Genomic DNA, 18,824 nt, shown 5'->3' on the forward strand with positions numbered 1-18,824 from the left:
CCCCTGTTTCGTGAGTGAACAATGTCAACTGAAGACAGAAAGGGTAATCATACCAGTCACTTTTATTGCAAATGTTGAAGCAAAATCAGAGAACAATGTCAAGCTAGCAAGAAAGTTGGTGTGTGTATTATGGGCATATCGATTATTTGTGAATTTTAATTTTTTTTTTTAAAAAGCGGGGATCTACTCCACATGTGAAAAATATAATCACAATAGTTTCATAGTTAACTCCCGATTAATTACATTAAAAAATATTCTGTTAATATATTTAATTTATATTAATATGTTATTATTTTATTATCAATTATTATTAACCATAATTAATTAATAATAATAAAAGTATTAATTATTTAATACAATTATTAATAAAATATTAATAAAATAAATTATTAATAAAATTATTTAATAAAATAAATTATTAATAAAATTATTCAATAAAATAATTAATTAATTATTAAATATTGAAATAAATTTATAATTAATTATATAATTGCTTATATAATTAATTTATAAATTTCAAATATTCTGTGTATTTAAAAAAAAATGCAATTAAGCTGACGCTAATCTAATAATCACAACAGTCACTTTTATTGCAAAGGTTGATCTGAAATCAGAAGAGAACATCAAACTCACAGGCCATAAAATAGGACAAAAATAGAAATTTTGACGGCATTAGTGCTCCTTATACATATATATATATATATACATATATATTGCCATTACTCCGACATAAAGTCAAAATATTATAAAATAAGGAGTTTGTATTTATAAAAAGTTGGATGTCATAATTCCAATTTGATACACAAGGGCAGGACAGTGAAAAGTGTTTTCCATAATAATAATGAAAGCATGTGGGGGGGGGGGGGCGCTTAACCACCACTTTTGTACACAAAAGATGCTAAATCAACGCAGTGTAGGTCGACATATGCTAAGCTATCTCAACTAAACATCTAGATCTGGTGTGTATACTGTACATTTGAACTGTGTTAGCACATATTTATGAATGATAAACAATGTAGCGTGAATGAGATGTGTTTTCTGTAGAAAAAAAAACAAAAAACAAAACAACCCCACACCATCACACTACCACCACCATATTTTACTTTTGGTATGATGTTGTTTTCTGATAATTTCATAAGTTAGTTAAAATTTTTAAAAAGTGCCTTTTAAAGGTCATATCACAGCAAAACAACCCCACACCATTACACTACCACCACCATATTTTACTGTTGGTATGATGTTGTTTTCTGATAACTTCCTAAGTTAAAATTGTACACTTCCTGGACTACTTTTCCGTTAGAAAGCTGAACACGGAAGAGCGGAATTATTATCCTTATCTGTCACTCCATCAAAGCGATGATCCCCGCCTAGAGATGTCAGCTCAACAGATTTGAAGCCCGTCTGCTCTGACTCGTCCGCCATTTCCTCGCCTCTCTCCTCCTTTGAAAGCCTATCGTAGTCCTGCTTCAGCTCCTGATAGGAGCGAGAAAAAGTATGGAAGATGGACGTCGCCGGGAACGCCATAATGAGTATTCCACTCAGGATGCTAGTCAACGCCACCATCTGTCCGGGGATGCTGCGCGGAATCATGTCTCCGTAGCCAACGGTTGTCATAGAGATGATTGCCCACCAGTAAGTGGCCGGGATGCTGCTGAAGCCGTGTTGCGGGTGAGCGGCGGCGTGAGGCGCAAGTTCGCTCTCGGCGAGGTGCACCAAGGGGGAGTAGAGCGTGACGGCCACGCACACGAACAGCAGCAGGAGGCCAAACTCCCTCATGCTGCGCTGCATGGTCAGTCCCAGTGTCTGCAAGCCCAGCGAGTGGCGAGCCAGTCGCATCACGTACAGGATGCGAAGCGCCCGCAGCAGGCGTAGAATCAGACTCAATTTGTCCAGGTATCCTCTGCCGGCTCCCGTGACCACTTCCTCCCGGGACTCATCTCTGACGTCCACCACCAGCGACACGTAGTACGGCAGGATGGCGATCGCGTCGATGATGTTGAGCGGACCGCGAGCGAAGGCGAGCTTGCTCTGGGCGTTTAGAAAACGAAGCACAAACTCTAAAGTGAACCAGGCCACGCAGATGGACTCCACCACAAACATGCTGCGACACTTCTGGGAGCACTCGCCCTGCAAGACACGGTCATGAAGGGACACTCAAAACTTTGAAATCATTTATTTGATGTAAAGTGTGTTAGAAATGTATTATTATTATTATTGTTATTTTTATTAGAATTATTATTATTATTAGTTATAGTAATGTTATTATATTATTATTATTATTATTTTGTTAATAATAATAATTATTAATAATAATATAATAATAATATAATTATTTAATAATAAATATTACTACCATTATTATATTAAGATTATTAACAACAATATTAATATAATAGTAGTATTATTATCATTATTGACAACAACATTATTATTATTATTATTATTTGTATTACTATTATTGTGCTTGTGCTCCTTTTTCCAGGAGTATTTTGTAATATTACTACCATTATTATATTAATATTATTTACAACAATATTAATATAATAGTCGTATTATTATCATTATTGGCAACATTATTATTATTATTATTATTATTACTATTATTGTGCTTGTGCTCCTTTTTCCAGGAGTATTTTGTAATATTACTACCATTATTATATTAATATTATTAACAACAATATTAATATAATAGTCGTATTATTATCATTATTGGCAACATTATTATTATTATTATTATTATTATTATTATTATTATTATTATTGTGCTTGTGCTCCTTTTTCCAGGAGCATTTTGTAATATTACTACCATTATTATATTAATATTATTAACAACAATATTAATATAATAGTAGTATTATTATCATTATTGGCAACATTATTATCATTATTATTATTATTATTATTATTATTATTATTATTATTATTATTATTATTATTATTATTATCAAAAAGTTGGCTCAAGCCACGATGCCAGGTTGTATGTTGAGTTTCAATGAAATACTTTGGAAAAAACAGGCGGGCCATATTGAAACACTTGGTGGGCCGCATGTGGCCCCCGGGCCGTAGTTTGCCCACCCCTGCTCTAGAGTAATTATTAGTCAAACATAGTAGTGTAGTATTCTGGCCACTGGGTATCAGTAACGTTGCATAACATTCAATTAGATTACCTTCACACTGCATGGAAACATGGCATGTCCAATTCCATGTGGAAGTGGTGGACAGGAGTTGTCACTTCCTGTCCTGCGCGCTTTAATTTTGGCGTGCTGCACTTCCTGTTGTGGGGGAAGTTGCAGCAGCTTGACCCCGGTGTAATGCTACACAGCTGGTGGCAATTACAATCAGTGGGGTTTAAAAGCCCAGTGGCGTTGGTTCATTGCCCCTGACTGGTGGACCCTCACCCGTCCTGGTGGACCCTCACCTGTCCTGGTGTACCCGCACCTGTGGTGGCACCGGAACTAAAGTTTTGTACCTGTTTCCTCTGCCGGTTTGTTCTGTTGTCACGGTAACCTTTTTGATTATGTCTGTACCCAATGCAATTACTTTTACGTGCACCCCTGCCGCTGGTGTCTCTGCATCCTGGGGATCGAACCATCGACCGCTTCTCACATCGTGACAGATGGTAAGATTTTGGCTTCTTACTTTGTTCTACTACCTCATGAAATACTTTAAGTTTAGAATACTGTAAGTAAATTGGGCTAAATAGTGATCTCATAGCCTACGCATTACAGTGGAGTATTGTGTTGTAAACACAGCACAACAAGTGTAAAGGTGACTATAGGGGTGTTACTTTCTTGTTCCGCTCCTCTAATAATGGTGAAAATAAAAAACAAATGCTCTAATTACTAACATATATTCCATTGATTTATATTGAATCCAATTTATTGAGTATTGTGTTGTAAACACAGCTCAACAAGTGTAAAGATGACTATAGGGGTGTTACTTTCTTGTTGCGCATCTCTAATAATGGTAAAAATAAAAAACAAATGCTCTAATTACTAACATATAGTCCATTGATTTATATAGAATCCGACTTATACACAGCATAACAAGTGTAAAGGTGACTATAGGGGTGTTACTTTCTTGTTCCGCTGCTCTAATAATGGTACAAATAAATAACAAATGCTTTAATTACTAATATATATTCCATTGATTTATATAGAATCCGACTTGTACACAGCATAACAAGTGTAAAAGTGACTATAGGGGTGTTACTTTCTTGTTCCGCTGCTCTAATAATGGTCAAAATAAATTAAAAATGCTTTAATTACTAACATATATTCCATTGATTTATATACAATCCGACTTATACACAGCATAACAAGTGTAAAGATAACTATAGGGGTGTTACTTTCTTGTTCCGCTCCTCTAATAATGGTAAAAATCAAAAACAAATGCTCTAATTACTAACATATATTCCACTGATTTATATTGAATCCGACTTATACACAACATAACAAGTGTAAAGGTAACTATAGGGGTGTTACTTTCTTGTTGCGCATCTCTAATAATGGTAAAAATCTATAACAAATGCTTTAATTACTAACATATATTCCATTGATTTATGTTGAATCAGACTTATACACAGCATAACAAGTGTAAAGGTGACTATAGGGGTGTTACTTTCTTGTTCCGCTCCTCTAATAATGGTAAAAATAAAAAACAAATGCTCTAATTACTAACATATATTCCATTGATTTATATTGAATCTGACTTGTACACAGCATAACAAGTGTAAAGGTGACTATAGGGGTGTTACTTTCTTGTTCCGCTGCTCTAATAATGGTAAAACTAAATAACAAATGCTTTAATTACTAACATATATACCATTGATTTATATTGAATCTGACTTATACACAGCATAACAAGTGTAAAGATGACTATAGGGGTGTTACTTTCTTGTTGCGCATCTCTAATAATGGTAAAAATAAAAAACAAATGCTTTAATTACTAACATATATTCCATTGATTTATATTGAATCTGACTTATACACAGCATAACAAGTGTAAAGGTGACTATAGGGGTGTTACTTTCTTGTTGCGCATCTCTAATAATGGTAAAAATAAAAAACAAATGCTTTAATTACTAACATATATTCCATTGATTTATATTGAATCCGACTTATACACAGCATAACAAGTGTAAAGGTGACTATAGGGGTGTTACTTTCTTGTTCCGCTCCTCTAATAATGGTCAAAATAAATAACAAATGCTTTAATTCCTAATATATATTCCATTGATTTATATTGAATCCGACTTGTACACAGCATAACAAGTGTAAAGGTGACTATAGGGGTGTTACTTTCTTGTTCCGCTCCTCTAATAATGGTAAAAATCAAAAACAAATGCTCTAATTACTAACAAATATTCCATTGATTTATATTGAATCCGACTTGTACACAGCATAACAAGTGTAAAGGTGACTATAGGGGTGTTACTTTCTTGTTCCGCTCCTCTAATAATGGTAAAAATAAATAACAAATGCTTTAATTCCTAATATATATTCCATTGATTTATATAGAATCCGACTTATACACAGCATAATAAGTGTAAAGGTAACTATAGGGGTGTTACTTTCTTGTTCCGCTCCTCTAATAATGGTAAAAATAAATAAATGCTTTAATTACTAACATATATTCCATTGATTTATATTGAATCTGACTTATACACAGCATAACAAGTGTAAAGATAACTATAGGGGTGTTACTTTCTTGTTGCGCATCTCTAATAATGGTAAAAATAAAAAACAAATGCTTTAATTACTAACATATATTCCATTGATTTATATTGAATCTGACTTATACACAGCATAACAAGTGTAAAGATAACTATAGGGGTGTTACTTTCTTGTTGCGCATCTCTAATAATGGTAAAAATAAATAACAAGTGCTTTAATTACTAACATATATTCCATTGATTTATATTGAATCCGACTTATTCAGTATTGTGTTGTAAACACAGCATAACAAGTGTAAAGATAACTATAGGGGTGTTACTTTCTTGTTCCGCTGCTCTAATAATGGTACAAATAAATAACAAATGCTTTAATTACTAACGACGACGCCCTGACATCCAACAGGATGTTCATTTTCCCACGGTGATGGCTTTCCTTTTCTTTGGCGCACCGACTGAAGTGGCGCCACTTTGGAGACTCAAGGTCGAGATGCGTTTGTCAGCGACTTTCCTCGGAAATAACAGCACTCTGTTTTAAATATGAGCTGCGTTTGACACCCCAAAATAAGATTGCGGGGTTAAAACGTCGAAAAAGTTAAGATCCCTTGAACTATAGGGTTGCTATTCCATGTCTAGAGGGCTCTAATGTTAATAGCGAGATTTCCATACAAAAATATTTGACCATTTTAATGAAATTATTGAGGTCGGGTCTGGAAAATATCAAAAGTAGCATGATGGTAAAATGTCAAAGAGTTGCATACGCACCCGAGTTTCTTCATCCCTGAGGTCTGGCATGGTGCTGATACAGAGGCTGACCACGGTGACCAGCACCATGATGACGGAGAGGCAGGCAAATATCTTCCCCGCCAACCCCGACTGAGGGTTCTCCACCACTTCTCTCAGCATCCAGATCAGTTTCCGATAGCCTCGCTCAACCTCTGCTGGGCTTTTCTTGAGCGGCATCCTCTTCTGTCTCCATTCCTCTTCCTTGCGGTCTCGCTCGGCCACCTCGTCCACGCGCGTGATCATGCGACGGCGGCAGCACCGCTCCATGTGACCCGGATCCACGCCCCAATAGTCCAGCTCGTCGTGCAGGGACACGGCGCACAGTTCCCGTAACAGACGCAGCTTCCCCGCTGCCAGGAAGTTGAGAATGACTCGGAAAGCGGTCGGGTTGCGGTCAAAGAAGTATTCCTTGCGCGTTTCGTCGTAGTCGTCGCAGAGGTGTGCGATTTCCTCTGGCGTGGTGCAGAAGCGCAGGCGTCCCAGGCGACTCTGCGGAAATTGCTCCAAGGTGCTCCAGGGGAAGGTGTACCGGTTTCCCCCGACATTGATGAGAACCTGAAGGGTGTGATCGACGACATATGACGCCTTGGGGTCGCGTAGTAGTTGGGCCCGCTTAAAATATACGCCCTTGATGGTCTCGGTCTCGGGGATTTCCGTGAAGAATCGGTCAAGGCTACTGTCGTCGCTGCTGATGGAGTAGGTGCTGAAGTCATGGTTGGCGTTGCTGATGATCGGCATTCTGGCTTCAGGGTGAGAGGCGGGACTGAGAAGGTGTTTGTTTGAGAAGCTGACCAGATGTTAGGATGGTGAGCAACAGCTGGAACGGGAAACAAACCACGAAAAACAAATCAGTTTTGACTTGGATCATACCATGTGATCGACAAAACATAGTTGTTGAAATGAAGAAATATGTTGAATAGTTGCACAAGGACTCGGAATCGAACCAGCGGCCATTGGGTTGGGAAACAACCAATCTACCACTTGGCCCACGTCACCTTTTTAAATAAGCAAAATGGTTCTATACAGAAAAAATACACGAAGAACACAAATGTACAATATGTATGCAAACCGAGGCATAAATCTTTGACATTAACTGGGGCGGATGCTAACCAAGGTTCCACTGTAGTAAATTTTACTTTGTTGAATAGTTGCACAAGGACTCGGAATCGAACCAGCGACCGTTGGGTTGGGGAAACAACCAATCTACCACTTGGCCCACGTCACTTTTTAAAATAAGCGAAATGGTTCTATGATACAGAAAAAATACACAAAGAACACAAATGTACAATATGTATGCAAACCGAGGCATAAATCTTTGACGTTAACCAAAAAACACATTAACTGGGGCGGATGCTAACCAAGGTTCCACTACAGATTATCTTTCATTATCATTCATTGAGAAATATGTTGAATAGTTGCGCAAGGACTCGGAATCGAACCAGCGACCGTTGGGTTGGGAAACAACCAATCTACCACTTGGCCCACGTCACCTTTTTAAATAAGCAAAATGGTTCTATGATACAGAAAAAATACACAAAGAACACAAATGTACAATATGTATGCAAACCGAGGCATAAATCTTTGACATTAACTGGGGCGGATGCTAACCAAGGTTCCACTGTAGTAAATTTTAATTGAGTACAGTTTTCTCCAAAAAAATTCCTCTCCAGATTATCATTCATTCATTCATTTTCTACCGCTTATTCTCACAAGGGTCGCAGGGGTGCTGGAGCCTATCCCAGCTGTCTTCAGGCAAGAGGCGGGGTACACCCTGGACTGGTGGCCAGCCAATCACAGGGCACATATAGACAAACAACCATTCACCACTCAGGGAGAACATGTTATGGTTGTCTATATGTGCCCTGTGATTGGCTGGCCACCAGTCCAAAGTGTATCCCGCCTCTCGCCTGAAGACAGCTGGGATAGGCTCCAGCACAAGCACAGCATATTGTATATTCACGCGTTAAAGTGAGCCCTGAAAGAAGTTTGTGATGGCTCAAAATGCTCGGTTTCAAAAGGCGTGGTCAAACTGCGCCTTTTGTGATGTCACAGAGAGGCGGACGTCCTTATATGGTTCATAGTTAAGAAGCACTTTCGGCATGCATGCCCGGAGGCGGGTCGTGGGTGGAATAAATTATACCAGACCGCACTAATCAAAGGAAATACATCTGGAATAGGTGCAGATTATCGAAAATCGAAAAAAAATTCTGAGCGGGTTATTGTGTGTAGCTGCTCTATCGGATACCACAATTCATTCATTACAAAGGGTTGAAAAATGAGCATAATAAGTCCCGTTTAAAAAGGTGAGATGATGTCATCATTGGTGACATATAGCCAGGGGAGGAGGCAGCTAGAGTTAAATTTGAATGAATTTCATTTTAAGTTGAAATAACCATGCTATAACATGCTATAACATGCTATAACCGTGCTATAACATGCTATAAACATGCTACGTTGTGTCAAGTAGCATAAGGGTGAATGTGCTGTCATCTGAGTTGTAGCCACAAGCTACATTGACAAACCGAAGAGAACATGGGAAACGCTGGAGGTCACAATAAATTATTCACTAAGCCTTGTACAGTACAGTACAGTACAGTACAGTACAGTACAGTACAGTACAGTACAGTGCAGGGTTTTGGGTGTTCCTATGATTGACGTCTAACAATACAAAGTACTGGACGTCACGGGTGTTCCAATGATTTTCCATTGAGGCCCACATCATGAAAAATTAAATAATGCATTTTGTTTATTAGGCTTAAAACAGATCCGGTGTCAATATACTCATATATATATATATATATATATATATATATATATATATATAATTGAGTTTGAGACCCCTGATATATATATATATATATATATATATATATATATATATATATATATATATATATATATATATATATATATATATATGAGTATATTGACACCGGATCCCTGCTATTTTGCTATTTCTCCCACTTAGAAATCATGGAGGGGTCTGAAATTTTCATCGTAGGTGCATGTCCACTGTGAGAGAGATAAACTAAAAAGAAAAATCCAGAAATCACAATGCATGATTTTTTAACAATTTATTTGTGTGATACAGCTGCAAATAAGTATTTGAACACCTGAGAAAATGAATGTTAATATTTGGTACAGTAGCCTTTGTTTGCTATTACAGAGGTCAAACGTTTCCTGTAGTTTTTCACCAGGTTTGCACACACTGCAGGAGGGATCTTGGCCCACTCCTCACACAGATCTTCTCTAGATCAGTCAGGTTTCTGGGCTGTCGCTGAGAAACACGGAGTTTGAGCTCCCTCCAAAGATTTTCGATTGGGTTCAGGTCTGGAGACTGGCTGGGCCATGCTAGAACCTTGATATGCTTCTTACGGAGCCACTCCTTGGTTTTCCTGGCTGTGTGCTTCGGGTCGTTGTCGTGTTGGAAGACCCAGCCACGACCCATCTTCAATGCTCTGACAGAGGGAAGGAGGTTGTTCCCCAAAATCTCACAATACACGGCCCCAGTCATCCTCTCTTTAATGCAGTGCACTCGTCCTGTCCCATGTGCAGAAAAACACCCCCAAAGCATGATGCTACCACCCCCATGCTTCACAGTAGGGATGGTGTTCTTCGGATTGTACTCTTCATTCTTCTTCCTCCAAACACGCTTATTGGAATTATGACCAAAAAGTTCTATTTTGGTCTCATCTGACCATAAAACTTTCTCCCATGACTCCTCTGTATCATCCAAATGGTCATATGCAAACTTAAGACGGGCCTTGACATGTGCTGGTTTAAGCAGGGGAACCTTTCGTGCCATGCATGATTTCACATCATGACGTCTTAGTGTATTACCTACAGTAACCTTGGAAACGGTGGTCCCAGCTCTTTTCAGGTCATTGACCAAGTCCTGTCGTGTAGTTCTGGGCTGATTCCTCACCTTTCTTAGAATCATTGAGACCCCACGAGGTGATATCTTGCATGGGGCTCCACTCCGATTGAGATTGACCGTCATGTTTAGCTTCTTCCATTTTCTAATGATAGCTCCAACAGTGGACCTTTTTTCACCAAGCTGCTTGGTAATTGCTCCGTAGCCCTTTCCAGCCTTGTGGAGGTGTACAATTTTGTCTCTGGTGTCTTTGGACAGCTCTTTGGTCTTCGCCATGTTACAAGTTAAAGTCTTACTGATTGTATGGGGTGGACAGGTGTCTTTATGCAGCTAACGACCTCAAACAGGTGCATCTGATTCAGGATGATACATGGAGTGCAGGTGGACTTCTAATGGGCAGACTAACAGGTCTTTCAGGGTCAGAATTCTAGATGATACACAGGTGTTCAAATACTTATTTGCAGCTGTATCACACAAATAAATTGTTAAAAAATCATGCATTGTGATTTCTGGATTTTTCTTTTTAGTTTATCTCTCTCACAGTGGACATGCACCTACGATGAAAATTTCAGACCCCTCCATGATTTCTAAGTGGGAGAAATAGCAAAATAGCAGGGTGTTCAAATACTTATTTTCTTCACTGTATATATATATATATCAGGGGTCTCAAACTCAATTTACCTGGGGGCCACTGGAGCTAGGGTCTGGGCGAGGCTGGACCACATCAGGTTTTAAAAAAAAAAAAACACACAAAAAAACGCATTTATTAAAAACAGAAAAATGAATAAACTTTGCTTTGGTTCCGATTTTTTTTTTCTACACAAAATAAGATCAAGAATAAAAAAAATCAATCCATCAGTAATATAATAATAACAATAACAATAACAATAAATATAATAACAATAAAACTGCAAATAATTAAAAATTAAGAAACCATATAATTGGTAGGTAGACAAATGATTTTTTTCATATTAAAATGAACAAAGCATTATTAGAGCCCTGTAGACATGACAAAACACGACTATAGTCACATTTATACTCTTTTTATTTACAACATATTGCGCAACTGCAGGGTCTTGAGACACATGCTAACTCGCAAACTAGACCGCTAGCCACCTAAACGGTAGCCTTCGAGTTATTTCCTTTCAACTTAAATAGCCAAAAACTTACCACTTCCACACGGGTAGGGAGGATAACTATTAACAGTTATTTAACCTTTAACATGAACATGAATCAAACGTAGTAATTTTTTCTGGGTACATGATACCATACAGCATCCATATCAAACTTTAACATTAAACTTTCATATCAAGTACGGGGGCCTCAAACTAGTGTCCTGGGCCGCATGTTTGAGACCCCTGCTGTATATGCTTAGCTATCCTCAGAAATCATTCACATTTTTGTGTTTATAAATGAGGTAATACTACATTTCATAAATAATACATGTACTTTGGACTTTTGTAGCACTTTGAGATTTCTGTAATGTAAAGTTCAATATAAATAAAAATGTGTTTTATTAAAGTTATTATTTTTAGTATTTTTTTCTGCATTATTTTGTTGATATATGTATACTTTGGTGTTTTTCCTCATATTAAAATCTGTTTATTGTGATGGTAACAAATTAAAGAAAAAAATAAATTCGTATTGAAATGAGTATCGGTATCGACAATGACGTGCAAGTACTTGATATCGATATGATATCGATGCCAAAACATTGCCGTATCGCCCGCCCCCTAGTAGACGTCACTCCGAGTGTACACTTGAAAATAATAAAAATGGCAAAAAGTTGAAAAAGTTTAATAAAACAGGACGTTAATATTCATATTAATATTGACTCACCTCAGAGTGCGCATGCGTGCCGTCTCAGTAACATCTTTGTTTCGTGTCCTGCACATCGTACAAGCTGTTGCTTCTAACCAGAAAAAAAAAACACGATCACGTCGTTTGCCCATTGAGACAAAAACTCACAGTTTCGAGGTTTTAAATCCCGTTCATGTAGTACACGTATAGAAATAATATACTCTACCGGTATCTAAAGTTTCCATAGTAGACGCGTCATCTAAAAAAAACGGGTGCATTTCACGTCATTTTTGTCCTCGTATCGCGGTATCCGATGCTCGTCTGTGCCTGGCAGGACAAAATAAATAGGATTATGTGTCCTCCTCGATCCTGCTCATGTATTTCCATCTGTGACAGCAGGACCGTCCTCCTCCTCGTCCTCCTCCTCGTCCTCCTCTTCCTCCTCCGCCCAGCACCAACTTGCTTCTCCGACACACATCATTTTGAAAAGAGAGAGAGTACCAGGATATTTGTTGGGTATTTGTTGGGTATTTGTTGGGTATTTGTTGGATATTGGTCCTCATACTGGATCCATTCACCTTTTTTTTAAATATTACAACATTCATATTTCTCTTTTCTGTTTATTTATATGTATTTTGTATTCATTTTTTACATATATTTGCACATAAAACATATAATACCTATATGGATATTCATATTTAATTTTTTTTCCAACACATTCAAGAAGAATGTGACCAAAATACAATTTTAATAATAAAAAAAATGTGATTATCAATCACAGACGTGCAGAAGAGGCTGCATAAAATAAATATTTGACGCTAAAGAAACCATTAAAAAGTATTAAAACGATGAATTATTATTATTATTACGACGATTATTATTATGAATTATGATAATTCATTTATTTTTGATGTACAATGAATTAGTTTTTGACATCAAAAGCATAATTTAAGCTTTTATTTCCAGGTATTTATATCTGGATGGATGGAATGCACTTAAAACAGGGGTGTCCAAAGTGGAGCCCAGGGGGCTATTTACGGCCAGGGGGCTGTTTTTTTTTTGGACCTTGGCGCATTCTAAAAATGCACATTAAAAAAATTAGCAAAAGTTGGTAAAAAGGACCAGTAATTTTATACGAATTTAAAAAATATTAGAATAAAGTCATAATATTTTAAGAACCAACAAAAACAAAAATACTTCAATGGGACTGATTATGCTTTTCCACATTTCTGACCTATAAATGTAGTATTCTCATATTAAACGATGCCAACGTTTTCCGATAATTCGGAAGTGAGCCCTTTTAAAAAACTTTGAGATGGATCAAAACGTTCCGTTTCAGAAGGCGTGGTAAAACTGCCCCATTTGTGATGTCACAGAGGGCCTGGACTTCCTTATTTATAAACTCTGCGCTGCTCCTTTTTGTTTTACTTGCTAGCAAAGCCGCATTTGTTTACATTTCCTTCCAATTCCTATCAATATCTCCATCAGGCACAAGTGGTTGGAGTTGCTGGTTCCCTGCCAGGAAAATATAAATATTTTTCACGCTGGACTGTTTTTGTGAACATAGGCCAGTATGTAGCTGGACTAGCCAAAGGCTTTCCAACGCTACTGAGCAAGCAGTAAGTAACAATTTACCAGACTGTCCAGTCTCTACTTCCGGTTCGGATTTGGGATACAAAACATGGATAAATCGCAGTTTACTATGAACCCCTATACCGTTAGCTAGCAGCACAACCCGGAACTCCTTCTAAGTACTAGCTAGCGTGACCAACCACAGTGGAGTGGGCGTGTCTGGAGGTGTCGCCAAGTGGTGGAATACATAAAAAAAACAAACAGTTTTCAGAGGAAACACGAAATCCAAAGAAATACAGCTGAATAGGTGCAGATTCTGGAAGAACTAGAAAGCTTTGTGCGCTGGTTATCGTGCGTCGGAGTCCACAACTCGATACAAAAGGCTGAAAAATGAACATGAGACTGAAGGGTGTGTTTTTGTTGACCGCGTGTGGTACGATTACATTGTTTACTTTCAGTTTCAGATTAGGTAGGCTAGGTTTTGCCTGTGTAGACCCCATTTAGAGGTGAAAACAACATGAAAACCAAAGAGTTTTCCAAAGAGAGAGAGAGAGAAATCATTATTAGAAAGATAAATAATTTTTTTACATAAAATCAAAAATAATTTTGGGTTAATATCTGACTTTTGACACACATCTTTAAAAACCACAACAAATGAACTGTGCAGATGGACATCCGCATCGCATATACACAGGATTAATATTAAGGTATGAAAATAAAAACAGCATGCCTGAGTATCCGCTACACACACGCACAAATTACACACAAACACACACACACACGTCAATCATAATTTGCATCGCTGCGTTCCAAGAAGCAGGTGGTTGTTTTGGTTCAGATCTAATAACCAGTACATCAGCTCCAGTCAAGGTGACCTCCACCCACACTGTGTCGAATAAATATTTTGTCAAATGATGTATTCCACGTTTATGTTCTGGAATGATTCTCGCTTGTTTGCATTTATTGGCGGAAGCGTCATAATGACGATGTAAATAAAATAAATATGTACATGATATCATGCAGGGTTGTCCAAAGTAGGCCGGAGGGCAATTGTAAAAATAGAATGAATTCATTATTACTGACATACTGTATATTATTAGAGACACAATGCGACATAATTGACGTATGAAAAAGCCCTTTTATAATTATTTTTTGCATTTTTTTTGCATTTTTTTTTGCATTTTGTTTGCATTTTTTCACATTTTTTTCCACATTTTTTTCACATTAAAAAGACAAATTAAATATTAGTCCATGACAACACAACTGAACACAAAATGCATTATTTTTTAACTCTGTAACTTTTTATTAGGCCGCAGTGTATTAGAGATTACACTGATTGGCTTTGTCATCTGTAACACAATGCGACATCCAGATTATTGACATAATTGACGTATGAAAAAGCCCTTTTATAATTATTTCTTGCATTTTTTTGCTTTTTTTTCACTTTTTTTCACATTTTTTCACATTTTTTTCCACATTTTTTCACATTTTTTTCACATTTTTTTCACATTTTTTTTCACATTTTTTTCCACATTTTTTTCACATTAAAAAGACAAATTAAATATTAGTCCATGACAACACAACTGAACACAAAATGCATTATTTTTTAACTCTAACTTTTTATTAGGCCGCAGTGTATTAGAGATTACACTGATTGGCTTTGTCATCTGTAACACAATGCGACATCCAGATTATTGACATAATTGACGTATGAAAAAGCCCTTTTATAATTATTTATTGCATTTTTTGCATTTTTTTCACATTTTTTTTCACATTTTTTTCACATTTTTTCACATTTTTTTCACATTTTTTTCACATTTTTTTCCACATTTTTTCACATTTTTTTCCACATTTTTTCACATTAAAAAGACAAATTAAATATTAGTCCATGACAACACAACTGAACACAAAATGCATTATTTTTAACTCGGTAACTTTTTTTTAGGCCGGAGGGCAATTGTAAAAATAGAATGAATTCATTATTACTGACATACTGTATATTATTAGAGATTACACTGATTGGCTTTGTCATCTGTAACACAATGCGACATCCAGATTATTGACATAATTGACGTATGAAAAAGCCCTTTTATAATTATTTTTTGCATTTTTTTTGCTTTTTTTTGCTTTTTTTTGCATTTTTTCGCATTTTTTCCACATTTTTTTCACATTAAAAAGACAAATTAAATATTAGTCCATGACAACACAACTGAACACAAAATGCATTATTTTTAACACAAGCCAACCAAAGTTTTTTTTTTTATTTATTACAAATTTTTAAAACTTCGCTTTGGTTCCAATTTTCTACAAGAAAAGCTCTGATAAAACAATGTTTTCTCAAATAAAACTGATGTTCTCAAATATCTTTTTATTTTTCTACACATAATAAGATGAAAAATAAACAAATCATGAATAAAGAAAATCCATCAATCAGTAATAAATAAATAAATAAATATAATAATAACAATAAAATGGCAAATAATAAAAACAAATGATTTCTTTCAGATTAAAATGAACAAAGCATTATTAGAGCCCTGTAGACATGACAAAACACGACTATAGTCACATTTATACTCTTTATTTACAACATATTGCGCAACTGCAGGGTCTTGAGACACATGCTAACTCGCAAACTGGAGAGCTAGCCACCTAAACGGTAGCCTTCAAGTTATTTCCTTTCAACTTAAATAGCCAAAAACTTACCACTTCCACACGGATAGGGAGGATAACTATTAACAGTTATTTAACCTTTAACATGAACATGAATCAAACGTAATAATTTTTTTCTGTGTACATGATACCATACAGCATCCATATCAAACATTAAACTTTCATATCAAGGCGGGGGGCCTCAAACTAGTGTCCTGCGCGCCACATTTGGCTCGCGGGCTGCGTGTTTGAGACCCCTGCTGTACAACGGTCTTAACGTGACGTAACCCAATCAAGCAAACTCCAACTGAAGCTGAAGAGCATTATTTGTAGCGTGGTAATAAAATGACCTCTGATCTTTCGGTTTGATGAATACCAGGGATTACGTGGTAATCCCGAAGCACAAAGGGTGCAGCGGGAAGGAAGATCCTGTCGGGAGGCTGCATAATACTACAATAATCATTATTGTAGTTGCGGGGTTTTCTATACGTACAAAACAAAAGCCATTCTTTGGTAACGAATACCTGATATCCAGCAGTACTGGAGGTTTTTCACTAATCTAAAGATCTGCAGTCCGATGACAAAAAACGTTGTCACGAAACAAAAGAATCAGAGATTAATCAAGCCTGCTTGCAAGTGATTAGAGATAGGATGTTTTTTTTTTTTTTTAAGATTCATATAAGCACATGTTTATGAGATTAATAAAGCAATGTACACGGATGCATAATAGTGAACATTAAATACATTTGTTGTTGTTTTTGGCTGTTGGGGGGACATTTGGAACAAAAATGATTTGCATGGTGGCGCATATGGTTAGCACAGGGGTGGGCAAACTTTTTGACTCGCGGGCCGCATTAATTTAACAAAATTGACGGGGGGGGGGGGGATTATGTAGTATTTTACACCTAACAGTCCATTTTTACACCTACATTTTTACATATATTTTACATGTAAAAGTGTCATGCAATCTGCTATATGTGCACTTTGAAATCATTTATTTGATGTAAAGTGTGTTATAAATGTATTATTATTATTATTGTTATTTTTATTAGAATTATTATTATTATTATTAGTTATAGTAATGTTATTATATTATTATTATTATTATTATTTTGTTAATAATAATAATAATATAATAACATTATAATTAGTATTATTAATATTATTATTATTATTATTAGTTATAGTAATGTTATTATATTATTATTAACAAAATAATAATAATAATATAATAACATTACATTACTATTATTAGTTATAGTAATGTTATTATATTATTATTAACAAAATAATAATAATAATATAATAACATTACTATAACTAATAATAATAATAATAATATAATAACATTATAATTATTATTATTAGTTATAGTAATGTTATTATATTATTATTATTATTATTATTTTGTTAATAATAATAATAATATAATAACATTATAATTAGTATTATTAATATTATTATTATTATTATTATTATTAGTTATAGTAATGTTATTATATTATTATTAACAAAATAATAATAATAATATAATAACATTACTATAACTAATAATAATAATTATAATGTTATTATATTATTATTATTATTAACAAAATAATAATAATAATAATATAATAACATTACTATAACTAATAATAATAAAATAAATAAATAATAATAAAATAATTAATTTTTTTAAAATAATTTTATTAATAAATAATAAAAATAACAATAATAATAATAATAATACATTTATTATTATTTTTTTAAAATAATAATATTACTACCATTATTATATTAATATTATTAACAACAATATTAATATAATAGTAGTATTATTATCATTATTGGCAACATTATTATTATTATTATTATTATTATTATTATTATTATTATTATTATTATTATTATTATTATTATTATTATTATTATTATTATTATTATTATTATTATTATTGTGCTTGTGCTCCTTTTTCCAGGAGCATTTTGTAAACAACAGACCACATCAAATAACGAAATTGATAAAGCAGCTACCTCAACCATCAAAAAGTTGATTGATGGTTTGTATAATTATGACAGCATATTGAATTGTGTCACTTAAAGCACATTATGCTCATTTTTTGTGGACTCCTATAGAGCAGCTACACACAATAACCGGCACATAAAGCTTTCTAGTTCTTCCAGAATCTGCACCTTTTCAGCTGTATTTCTTTGGATTTCGTGCTTCCTGCGGAAACGGTCTGTTTTAATGTACTCCACCCACTGCCCGCCTCCAGACACGCCCACACCACTGTGATTGGTCACACGCTCGAAGGGATTCCTAACTACGATAGTTGTTGATAATTAATGAATAAAGTCTTTGGAGAGCTAATTTAAAAAAAAAATTAGGAGCTACTGGCAGCTCGTGAGCTACTGGTTGGAGACCCCTGACTTACCGTGGTTGAACTCTTTTCCAACCTCACCCCGCCTGAGGAGAAACATTGTCGCACA

The 18,824-nt window shown here is 35.3% G+C and overlaps 1 protein-coding gene across 5 annotated transcripts; it reads right to left on the minus strand.

Annotated features, from left to right (window-relative positions):
- Positions 1–533: 533 nt before the first annotated feature.
- LOC131132369 (potassium voltage-gated channel subfamily G member 4-like) lies at positions 534–12,566 on the minus strand. 5 transcript variants are annotated; one of them, XM_058077954.1, is made up of 5 exons: positions 12,358–12,566; positions 12,171–12,243; positions 11,013–11,045; positions 6,437–7,274; positions 534–2,127 (listed from the first exon to the last, which is right to left on the minus strand). In XM_058077954.1, the coding sequence occupies exons 4-5, from the start codon at positions 7,193–7,195 to the stop codon at positions 1,297–1,299; spliced, it is 1,590 nt and encodes a 529-aa protein (XP_057933937.1). In that variant the 5' UTR covers positions 7,196–7,274; positions 11,013–11,045; positions 12,171–12,243; positions 12,358–12,566; the 3' UTR covers positions 534–1,296. The 5 variants fall into 5 exon arrangements, with proteins under 5 accessions (XP_057933937.1, XP_057933938.1, XP_057933936.1 ...); XM_058077955.1 differs by lacking the exon at positions 11,013–11,045 and having other exon boundaries at positions 12,171–12,240; XM_058077953.1 differs by lacking the exon at positions 11,013–11,045.
- Between the last annotated feature and the right edge of the window lie 6,258 nt (positions 12,567–18,824).

The sequence above is a fragment of the Doryrhamphus excisus genome, chromosome 7, assembly GCF_030265055.1.
Source record: "Doryrhamphus excisus isolate RoL2022-K1 chromosome 7, RoL_Dexc_1.0, whole genome shotgun sequence".
Lineage (NCBI taxonomy): Eukaryota > Metazoa > Chordata > Actinopteri > Syngnathiformes > Syngnathidae > Doryrhamphus > Doryrhamphus excisus.